The sequence below is a fragment of the Rhineura floridana genome, chromosome 7 (genome assembly GCF_030035675.1).
Source record: "Rhineura floridana isolate rRhiFlo1 chromosome 7, rRhiFlo1.hap2, whole genome shotgun sequence".
NCBI classification, from domain to species: domain Eukaryota; kingdom Metazoa; phylum Chordata; class Lepidosauria; order Squamata; family Rhineuridae; genus Rhineura; species Rhineura floridana.
The window spans coordinates 110,807,435-110,819,781 of record NC_084486.1 but is presented as its reverse complement, the minus strand read 5'-3'; the positions used below and the strand labels follow the sequence as shown (position 1 = coordinate 110,819,781).

The 12,347-nt window shown below is 41.5% G+C and overlaps 1 protein-coding gene across 2 annotated transcripts in view; it reads left to right on the top strand.

Moving 5' to 3' along the window:
• The window catches only part of SPHKAP (SPHK1 interactor, AKAP domain containing), a 114,143-nt gene that overhangs the window by 86,481 nt on the left and 15,315 nt on the right, over positions 1 to 12,347 (top strand). For both annotated transcript variants that reach the window (XM_061636862.1, XM_061636861.1), the window contains exons 4-5: positions 8,077 to 8,136; positions 10,569 to 10,703. In XM_061636862.1, the coding sequence (XP_061492846.1) occupies positions 8,077 to 8,136; positions 10,569 to 10,703 (195 nt within the window). The remainder of the gene's footprint in view (positions 1 to 8,076; positions 8,137 to 10,568; positions 10,704 to 12,347) is intronic.

Sequence of the window (12,347 nt, the reverse complement as noted above, 5' to 3'; positions counted from 1 at the left end):
AACCAGCTCTTCAGACTTTGGATTTTGATACACAGAAAATAGTTGATTTTAATTTTTGATTTGGCTACCCATTTCTAGACTGTTCCATAAGCAGGCCTTCTAGAATTCGGTAGGACAGGGGGAGGAGCGGAGAAAACAAAGAAATGCACTTAAATGTGTCGTGCTGAGTAACTACAGGTTAGGAAACTCAACAGGATCTATCATCTGCAGGAGCTCTGATAGTCCTTATTGCTGTTATCAAAGCAATATAGTGGAAGTGCAGAATCTATTTCTGTCCCTTCATTGGATGAAATGGCAAACCAAATGCACTGTAACGCACAATTTCATGTATATGATTCAGTATAGTTTTAGGCACACATACATACATTGACTAGATTAACAAACTAGATGAAAAAAGAAATGATTTATTTATCAGAAAGTAAATTACTTTCCCTGGAACATAATGAAACATATATAATTATACATATACATATACATTTATTTATTTTTATTTATAAACATGTTTGTATACTGCTATTTCATTTTTTAAAAAACATCAAAGGGGTTTATGAAAATTTTAAAAACCATACAGTAAAAACCATTAAAAATACAGTATATAAACAAAGGTCAACTATTGTAAAAAGACATCTTCTTAATTGCCTGCATAAGCCTGGCAGAATAGAAAGGTTTTCAGCCGGTCTTTAAAGGTTAAAACAAAAGGCGCCTGCTGAATCTCTGTTGTCACAGCGTTCCAGAGAACTGGGCTGATGACACTTAAGGCTTGATTTCATGTCAATGTTAAATGAGTCTCGCCAACTCAGAGTGTTCTAATTACTCCACATTGCCTGGTAATATACAGCAACCCTGTAAGGTAGGTCAATATTTTTATACCCATGTTGCAGATGTAGGTCGGAGATTGAGTAATAGTGGCTTGCCTAAAGCTACTTTTAAGTTTGTGGCAGAGTTGAGATTTGAACTAGGCACTTCCTGATTCACAGCTCAGTCTCTTAACCACTGTACTACTAACAGTGCAATCCTATACATGTCTACTTAGAGGTAAGTCCTATTGAGTTCAGTAAGACATACTTCCAGGTAAGTATGTATGGCAGGGTGAAGAATCTTTAGCCCTCCAGATGTTGTTGGAAATAAGTACCAGCCAGTATGACCAATGGTCAGGCATAATGGGAGCTATAGTCCAACAACATCTGGAGGACCACATATTACAATCCACTTAAGGCTGCACTCCTATACTCCCTGGGAGAAAGCCCCCCTCAACTCATTCTGAGTTGATATGAACAGGATTGTGCTGTGAATCAGTGAGAAGCAGTGGTGAAATTTTCATGCCTTGGTAGTTTGTGGCACTGATGTCATTGTTACAAAGAATATTGTCTTGGATCCAAAGTACTTCCCAATGGCTCTCACTATATGACAAATTTAGCTTCTGAAGCTTAGGCTACATTTCAAAAACAGTTTGTAATATAGCATGGAGGATTCATTCTTCCAAGAAAACAATTCAGCAATTCAACTGGCCATGCACAAGCTCTTGGGGTATACTCAAAGTACTTAAGCCCCTTGTATAATTCAAGGCTATCCATAATTGAAAATTATTCTGATCTCATATACTGTGTATAAAATTTGCCCCAAAATTCAAAAGTACTTACATGTTGTACTAATGCTACAGGTGACAATAGAACTCACCCCCCATGCCCCAAGAAGGACACTAAATCATGACATATTATTCCAAGAGAGTTTCCAGGAATGGCAGTGCCGCAGTTCCAAACACCCTCCGAATGATTCTGTGTCACCATGTAGCATCCTTCCCAGGGCCTTTTGTGCTTCCTTCAGAAGATGGCCACCAAGACAAGTTCTCCTGCAACCACCGAAAAGAAAAAAAAAGATGTTTTCAAAGAGAAACCACCATAAATTGACATTTCTCTTGCTTCTGAAATTGTTAAAATACCACCACTATATCAATTCATTGCTTATGAATTTTGGAAGAGGAGGCGAATTTTGGAAGGAGGCCATTTTTGTTCAGCTCCAACTTACCCACATGTTCAGGGATACAATATCTAATGAAAACATGAGGACATAATGTCCCCAATCCAGGGAAATCTTTTCTGTTGCTATTACTAGAGCCAACTAGTTGGTGCAGTTATGCAAATGAAAGCAAAATTAGGCTTTCTTATTTGATATGAACACAAATTGACTACTAATTAAATGTAGAATTGAATGTAGTATAAAGAAATTAATAATCCAATCCTCAAGCCAATGGAGCTTCCACAACAGACTAGACAAAAGTTTTAGTGCGCATAACCTCTGTGCACATTCATCCATAACGTGCATCAGTCTTTACAAAGAAGTAGATGCATCTGTGTTACTCTGTAAATTTAGAGCTATATTAAAGAGGCACACCTTTAGTTAAGGTGAGCAACTAACTACCTTACAATGTTATCACTTATAAAATGATACCTAATAATAATAGCTAATAATGTGAAACCTCATATACATAATCTACCTGATGAGATCTATGAATGCACCAAATTTCAAAACAATCTGATAAAAATTTCCACATCAAGTTAAACAGTGTTGAAAATTGACATATATAGAAATTTGTTAAAATTCTGGAAAGGGCCATTATTTAATGGCAATTTAATTGGTTAAACAGCACCTCACTGCAGTGTTTCCTTGGCGTTATCACATGTATATGTTTTCCAGGAATTAGCAGTAACAGAGAAGTCTTTTTAAAAGCCAATAAAAGATGATGTCCTTATGAACAATTTATTTAGCACCAGGCCCGGCAGACATTGTCAAAGCCCTGAAGATACCCCACAGCTATACAACATTTACATTTCTAACAAACAGTGCTTCCTAAAAGCATAAAGCCTCCTGGCTACAGTGCTATGCACCATCCAACTGACATATAGTTTATTTAAAGGGAATGTTATGTTATTTATCCAGGGCAATTATGTAATTGATGGGGGGAAGCTTTGTCAATAATAATAACAACAACAACAACAACAACAATAATAATAATAATAATAATAGCCCTTCCTTGGTTCTTCTTAGGAGGGTTGAATTTGACCATCTGCTGTGCAACTTGTCACTGCAGATGGCCATATGTTGTTCATGCAATAAGTGCATATCATATGGACTTGAGTCAGAGCTAGGTTAATTTAAAACTCAACACACAACTGGAATTTTTGCCATTGACATGCTATGAATGAAATTTATCCTTTACTTTGTCCTACAGACACCCCTCCCCTGACATTTCTGTACCTACCATATTGCATCCTGCGATCTCCCTGATCATAGGTTTAGTCTTCTGATATACCTGCTAATCTCTTAATAATGTTTTGCCATGGAATGCCCTGCATCATTCAAGGGTGCTGGATGACAAGCAACTCTTATTGGAAATCATGAGTTACAATGCCTTGAGGACCAAGGGCAGAGACGGGGAACCTATTTCTCTCCAGATATTGCTGGACTAAAACTCCCATCATCCCTGACCATTGGCCATGCTAGCTAGAGCTGATGGCAGTTGGAGTCCAATGACATCTGGAGGGTCATGGGTGCCCCATTCCTGATTAGGATGCAATCCTGTGGGTGGGTGTGAAAACCAAGTTGTGGAGTAACTTCATAACAGCAAAGCAGAACTGGCAGGTGGGCAGAGGGGGTAGGACTTTTTCTGGTGGTGCCAAGGCAATAGAACACCCTGCCAAAAGAAGTTAGCCAGGACCCACCACTGCCCTCCTTTCAGCTAGTAGCCAAGACTTTTCTTTTTCAGTGGGAATTTCCAGGACTCATTATTTGCTGCTGTTCTCTCTCTTGTTTGTTGATCTTTTCGCATCTTAATATTTTCTTCATGATTTTAGCTTCTAGTTTTAATAATCTGTGTACCATTAGCTGTCTTAAGTTGGGTTTTGTTTGTTTGCTTTTAGAAAGGCAGTGTCAGGCCCCCACCTGTGGTCACCGCCTTGTCATGGTCCCACCTCAGGATCCTGCTCTCAAAACAATTCTCTCACCGGCTCTAGCAAAGATCTCTCAAGATCCCACTGCTAGGCGGCACCACCAGACACTCCCTGTAAACAATAATGCCTTGAGACTGTGCCTTAGTCTCCTCCTGGCTTATTGCTACTTTGTGTCTGGGTGCACTTACAGGCCTCAACCCCCCTGTATCTTTGTGCCTCTAAAGATTACAGTGCTGGGTTGCTCTGGATACCTGATGATGTTACACTATCTCTTCACCGCTGCCACCATTGATACTGTTTCCCAACCTTGGTATATGTCCTGCCCACCCTTCTGGTCTGTGAAACCCAGCCAAGGATCAGGCGTTTTGGTAAACCAAGAACTATTTATTTATATACACAGGGAATCAGAGCTTGGAAAAGTTACTTTTTTGAACTACAACTCCTATCAGCCCAATCCAGTGGCCATGCTGGCTGGGGCTGATGGGAGTTGTAGTTCAAAAAAGTAACTTTTCCAAGCTCTGCAGGGAATAACAAGATTACTTAAAGGTATAGTCAACAAGCGTGTGGTTTCATAAGATGCGTTATTTATTTATTTTATTCTATTTATTAATCGCCCATCTGGCTAGATTTACCAGCCACTCTGAGTGATGTACATAACAAAACATATAAAACAACAGAATATCAGAAAGCAAACAATAAAAACTGTAACAATAAATGATAACTAAACAACAAGGTAGAGGCAACTCAGTTTCAATAATAGGGTTCTCGCCTGTATGGTCCGAGGTGTAACTAGAGATGGGAGTTCCTGATGTAAGTCTTCCCACCCTGGCATAAAACCAGTGTGGGAGATAGTCCATTTACAAGGTCAAAAACCAGCATCTCCCCCAACCCCAGCATCCAGCAGTTCCAGCGAGGAGAGGGGCGGAACAACCAGCCTCTCAAAAATGAAACTAACAGAGCAGTTCTTCTTAGAGAAGCCTCGGTGAAGGGGCCAGAGTGTAAATGCCGCCGATATCAGGCAAGTGGATGAATGTTGTATGGAAGGGCGGCGGCCGCTGCAGGGGTGCTTCCCGGGCCTCCAAACCGCCTCTGAAACGCCAAAAGATCATCACAGGAACCGATGTCCTCCAGGATAGGCCACAACAACGGGCCCGCCGAGAGGCCGCAGTTCCTCCCCGGCTCTGGCTCCAGCCGGCCCAGCGCTTTCCACCACAAGAGGCAGTGGTGGCCTGATGTACATAGGTCCCTGGGTCATATTGATAACGGGCATCCAAGTCCCAGTCAAATAACAAGGGAGGCAGCATAATAAAAGGGAGGGGGGTTCCCCTGTATTTTATGTGCATTGCCATGCTTTGTAACCATCAACCAAGGGAAGATTGCCCTATAAAAGCCATCGGCGGTGGGGCTCCATTGCCCGTCGCTGTTGCCTCTACCGCCATATTGATTACATGCCTCTACCGCCAAATTGCTGCCCTGCAATTACTCTTTATGTTACTCTTTATGTTTCTTAGTCATCAATAACCTGCCTCACTACCCGCCTAATCCAATCCACCCTCCAATCCTCAGAACCAACCGAACCAACCGAACTGTCATCCTCTCATTTATACCTTCAGACACTCAAGTGCCCAGCCAATCATAATACAACACTCATCAACATTCCAACCCATGTACTCTCCCCTCTCACTCAGTCTACTTACATATACTCTAATAAACCCGCACTTACCATATTTGCAGTATTATATATATATACAGGGACATCACAGGCAGAATACAAATTTGGAAAACATAAATAAGCTCCTATTTTCCCTGCTATTGCATTGGGTGAGGGGTGGCTGTGCCAATGCACACCATTGCTTTAGTTCAAGCAGAGGACTCTTCCAAGCTTTGCATTTGATACTCCAGCAGCCCATTCATCTTCAAGTCCCATGCATATAAACTGCTCTCAGCAGATAGAGAACTTTCTCCCAAGGTCAGACAGACTACTCGATTGTTCCGTGTAACATGTAGGAGCTCACCTGTTTGAGGTAAAATGCCTGGCTCTGATGGAGCACATAGCAGAAGTGACAGAGAGAGGGAAGGTTCCACTTCACTCCTCTAAGGAGCCATTTTATATTTTCAAACAGTTCTCTGCATGCACGTTTACCCACATCATCTTTTGCTGTCACATCCTGTTAGTGTTGCTAAATTCTCCTTGCTTTATATCAACCATGCTTGTGAGGCTAAGATTCAGAATCTGGTTTGTACATCAGCTTCTCCTAAGCACCCACTGTATACCAAGGTTTTATTTCATTCATGTTATTTGAAATAATTAGTAAACTTTAGTGAATTGCTATGGGGGAAATGGACAGAGGTTATGAGTAGATGTACAATACTCTCCTCCTTTGCCCAGTTTCATAAGGATTGCTGAGGTGAAATTTGCCATAAGCATTTTGAAGCTATGATTCTACTTTTCTGTGTAATTTGCTCTTTTAGAGCAACCTTAACTATTCTGCTAGAAAGGAGTAGAGTAATAGCATTCTTAAGAAGTATAAGCATCATTGCCTTGCCAAATGCAAAAGAAACAAAAAAGAGAAACGCCTGCTAGAAACACTGCAATATTTATTTCGAAGGAGGCTCAAGGAAAGGTGAAGTTACTATAAGATACACCATTGGATTGTAGGAGGGTTATGGAAGAAAGCAGTGGGCCATAAATTGGCTGGCTGTAATATGATTATGACCCCCCTAAAAAAAAACAGCACAATGAGAAACGAGCATGCTCAGTAGCTAAAGAATACTGTCTGTTGGCAGGGGGAGAAAAAAACGGGTGTGTGTGGAATGATGCATCTTAGGAAAGGGCATGGTTGACTGAACACTGCAAAAAAAAACTAATTCAAAACCTTAATCAAGTCATTAAAATACAAGACTGAAAATTATCCCCCTGATCAAAACAACAACTGCCCCCCCTCACCAGTGCCCTCTGAATGCTTTTCAGAGAATGGATACACCTTTGCTGGTCTTCAGAGGCTGATGAAGATATTAGACTGTTGTGCTTCCCTTGGGAGTGAGTTCCAAAGACAGGTTAAAGTCTTAACTTTAGAGAAGGAAGAAATTCAGAGCAGAGCCTTCATGTACAGATGTTTCATAACACAAACTATTTTAGGGCTTTAAATGTTAAAACTACCAGCACTTTTTATTGCATGCAGAAATGAATAGTGAACTAGTACAGTCAGTTCAGGAAAGATGTATCGTGCTTCCACTGACACATAATCAAAGAGGCACCTGCATTTTGCCTGCGAACATGTAACATTTCCCAAGGTGTGGAGTTACTGTTCCTCAGTTGTATAGCTGAGGGGTTCAGAGGTATCAGCCTCTTCGACCTTTTGGAGCACATCTTTTATTTTTCTCATTGCACTGAAATAAGTATACGTAGCGGAAGATATTGGCCAAAATCCTGTGTAGTACATAACCCAAAGAAGCCAACTACCTTTCAATTGCAAATTGCACAAGAGTCAGAGTTTGTGAAAAAAATTCTCTGTAACAGTTCCCCCTTAGAAAGAGGCAAGCTACTGCTTAAACCAAACATTGACTTGCCTCTTCAAAAGTGGAAGATGCTGCTGAGAAATCCTCAGTGAACCTCCTTTTGCCCCACTGGGTATACACATGTCTTCCTTGCACATAAATGACTTTAGATAACAACTAAAAGAGGTGCCACAGCTCAGTAGTAGAGCTCAAGGTTTGCATGCAGAAGAGTCCAGATTCAATCCTTATGCTTCTTCAGTTGGAAGAATCAGGTAGTGAGTAATGTGAAACAGAGTGGTTGACACCAATCAGGGGAGAAAGTACTGGGCTAGATAGACAAATCCTGTGTTCCAGTTTAACTGAATTCTTTGTTCCTTTCCAGCACACTTCACCCAAGCAATGAACTACTTACCTTTGACAATCCTCTCTTTCACAGCAGAAGCTGACATATTGTATAATGTGTTTAGTAAAACTACTTTTTGACTTTACTTTGAAATAGTTTCATAGATATTTCATGGGTCTTCCAGAATCTTAACTGCCTCTCTCTCTCTCTCTCTCTGTCCCTCTCTCTCTGCCTCTCTCTCTCTCTCTCTCTCTGCCTCTCTCTCTCTCTCTCTCTCTCTAATTGCAGGTTTGCTTTGTTAATCTGGATGTATGCAAAGATGATTGCAATGACGAACTCATGAAACAGGCAAGTTCTTTGCTAATACACACAGTATGTGCACAATACAGAGATAGCTGGTATTACTCACAGGAAAGTACACAGAAGAATGAAGAGATGTCTGGCCCAGCTCCAAGAGGGGGAATGGGAACACCACGGTGATAACAGAAATGGCAAGTGCCATGTATGCAACCTCCATATGGAAACAGAAGCACTGTAGCGGATAGCATAGTGGGAGCGGTGGCACTCACTTGACCTCTCAATAGCTGCTGTTTACTGGGAAGGGGAATAGGGAGATGGCAGGGAGGTCAGCACACTGCAAATGCACTGGTGGAACCTATCCAGTACTCCTGCCAAAGAGTTTGTTCCACAACAACTTCCCTGCCGCCTTGCCCTATCTCCCTCTCCTTCCTAGTAAACAACAGCAACTCAGCTGTCATCAGATGAGTGCCACCAACCCACCATGCTGTTTGCTACTGCACAATTATTCCTTCCACATAACCATGGCCCAGCTGCAAGCTTACTAGTGGTATGAGGCACTCAGGAGGATGCCTCCAGCAAATGTGAAGTAGCCCATAGACTCAGAAATGGAAGAAGACCGTTCTAACCCCTTAATCCACAGATAGACAATCTGTGGCCTTTGAGATGTTATGGATTATAGTTCCCATCATCCTTGACAATTGGCCATGCTTGTTAGGGCTGATGGGAGCTGGAGTCCCACAGCATCTGGAGAACTACAGGTTCCCCATCCCTACCCTAGTCCAATCTAGCCCAAACCATTACCTTAAGTTAGGGCACCCTATACCTTTCTGTGATACAACCCACTCAGTTTCAGCAGCTTATTACAGCAGGAAATAGGCCAAGGACAGATTTCTTTACAATAAACTTGACTGGGTCATTGGACCTACACAGAGTGGGAAGGAACTGAGCCCTCCGCTCATGGAGTCCTTTCTCTGAGTGGTAAGGCTGTTCTTCCACTCATCTGTCATGCCAAAAAAGGCTCAGGGCAGCATCACCCTTGTCTGCCTTGCACATTGAGGTAGGAAGAATAGCCTTTACCCACCATGAAGCAGTTCTCTCCAGGAACACCCTCTAACAGATGACGGTCCAGAATATACTTTGCAAACAACAAAAAAGGAGCTCCCATAAACACCTAAACTATGTGTTCCTTTCCTGAACCATTTTTGTGGTTAAAGCTTTTCCTAATGTTTGGCTAAAGCAAAATTTTGGTAATTTAATCCTACTCTTTGTCTGATCATCTGAGAATACAGGGCAGTTTCCTTTTTCTTTCTGGCATCCCTTTAAACACTTGAAAACTGTGAATGCTTACCTTCTTAAATATTTTATCTGGGCTAAATATATCTTCCAGATCTTTTGCCATCCTTGTAGTTCTTCCCTGCACCTGAGCACTCCAATCATTGAGCTCTTAAGCGAGAATACCTCACAGTTCCTTTCTTGTGCTTTTGACAACTGCATTATTTGGTTTTATGATGATTTTATTGTTTATTTCATTTGTGGCTTGTTTTTATGTACTTTGCTTAGAAATGCAAATGATTAAGCATTCTATGAATGTTTTAAATAAATAAAATAATAAAATTTCCCTTATCTTGGTAAAGTCCTGGGAACTATTAACTGAGCCTTTTATTTGTATTTGAGTTATTTAATGGCATTGAGGTTTAGCCCAGGGGTAATCAATGTGATGCCCTCCAGTTGTTGCTGGACTCTATCTCCCATCAGCCCCAGGCAGCATGGCTATTGGTCAGGGATGATAGGAGCTATAGTCCAACAACATCTGGAGGGCACCATAGTTTAGCCTGTTGGATTTCATCACATTTTCAAGTTGCAACAGGTTATGCTATGTGTGAAGTTACAGGTGCCAAGTAAGTCAAACAGCCCCTGCCTGTCCCCTTCACACATTCACAAATGCAAATGCATAAGGTGAACAGTTATGCATTGCCAACAAAGAGGATTTGCATCACCAAAAAAAGTGTACTGTACGCCAATTTGCATAAAGATGGCATATGCTAATTTATATGTATAGGCACATGTTTAAAATAATTACTGTAATTTAAAGGGAAATACAGCGTATCTCACCATAGTGGAGAGGATATCACATGACTTGTGACACTTCTGACAGCCCTTCAAAATAGAGAACTAAAGTAAGACATGTAACGGACCTACAAACGCATGGAGGAAACTTTGTGAAGAGAGCTTATTATTCTAATATAAACCAGAGCACAAAAGCCTAGGAGTGCAAGTGCTAGAAACCCCACGTGAGGTCTGTACAGTCTTGCAACTGTTGTCTGACAAGGGGTCCATTTTCAAGCCTACCCTGAATGTGCACGACACTTTAAAGTAACATCTGAGGGTGTGCTAGTGACCACTTTTTCATTTACATTTGATAGCATGGCTGGTTAAAGAAGTGTGGTTTGCTTCTCATGCTCATGTTTCTTGTGCTTCAGAGATTGATCGGTATCTCTCCAAATCTCCCAAAGCTTATCAGCTCTATGAATGTACAGCCTCCAAAAGAGAACGAAATCATCTTGCTGAGTGGATTAACTTCAGGGGACCTTCAGGCTGATGTTGAAGTACCACAGGTATGATCTTTAGATTAATCTTTAGGAATGCCTTAGTGCTCTAGTGGATACTCCATGCCTTATAAAAGCAGCAATGCCAGGAATACAGAGGGGTGCATTCTGGCTAGCAGGTGCACAAAGATACTCATGTATATAAAGAGTAAGGGCTGCTTTTTTACAGTGTGTTCTCCAGGGATGCTCCAGCTCTCATCACCCCCAGCCAGTGTGGCCAATGCCCGGGGATAATGGGAGTTGTAGTCCAACATCATCTGGAGGGCCACAGATACCTCATCCTTGATGTATATGTTTGTTGCTAATATCTGAAATCGTCTAACCTATAGGCCTTTGCACCAGAGCAAACAAAAGATACAAACATACATCCAAACACGTATTTATTTATTTTATTTATTTATTGAATTTCTTGGAGGAGAGCTTTGCGCATACCATGGACTGCGAAAAAGACCAATAATTGGGTGTTAGAACAAATTAAACCAGAACTGTCACTAGAAGCTAAAATGATGAAACCTAGGTTATCATACTTTGGACACAACATGAGAAGACATGATTCACTAGAAAAGACAATAATGCTGGGGAAAACAGAAGGGAGTAGAAAAGAGGAAGGCCAAACAAGAGATGGATTGTTTCCATAAAGGAAGCCACAGACCTGAACTTACAAGATCTGAGCAGGGTGGTTCATGACAGATGCTCTTGGAGGTCACTGATTCATAGGGTCGCCATAAATTGTAATCGACTTGAAGGCATATAACAACAATTGAATTTCTTTGTCACCCATCTGGCTGGCTATCCAGCCACTCTGGGCGACGTACAAAATAAGCATACAGATACAATAAACATTAAAAATCTGGACACAAATATAGCGCACCCCAAAAGCCTGCCTGAAGAGCCAGGTCTTTACGTCCCGGCAGAAACTCATTATAGAGGGGTCATGGCGGAGATCATTTAGGAGGGAGTTCCACAGGGTGGGGGCCACAATTGAAAAACCCTCTCTGTAGTCCTCACCAGTCTGGCTGGTATGTATTGTACCAAAATTACATTAATAATAATCCAATTATAAAACAAATACACTTCATCAGACCAATGAATTCTAGAAACTAGGGCTGTAATCCAAAGCACGTTTTCCTGGGCAGAAGAACCACTGAACACAGTGGGATTTGATTCTGAGTAAACATGAAGAGGATTGCAGTGTAAGACTGCAGTCCTAAGCACACTATCCTGGAAGTTAGCTCCATTGAACATAGTTGGGATTACTTCTAAGTATGCTTTGGACTGTGCTCTGTTTCTATTAGCCAGACTTTCTCTGATTTTGGCTGCGGCTGAAACACATGCTGCTGCTGCCTGCATGCTTTTAGAACTCTTAGCTGAGCAGTTTTTGATCTCTTTTAAAAAGAGATTTTAGATTGGATACAAAGTTTTCATTTTATGTAGCTTCCAGTCATGGAGGGACAGTTACTGTCATATAAGGGGTCCTTTCATAAATTGAAGGGATCCTGCTGGTTGTGGCTGATGGCTCCATGTCCGTGAAGCAGTGGAATCTGCTTCAGGTTTTAGTGTGAACTTTCAAGGAGCTGTACAAGATGGACAGCTCTTTGAAAGTTCAGACTAAAGCCTGGAGTGGATGCCACTGCCTCACTGACATGGAGCCAC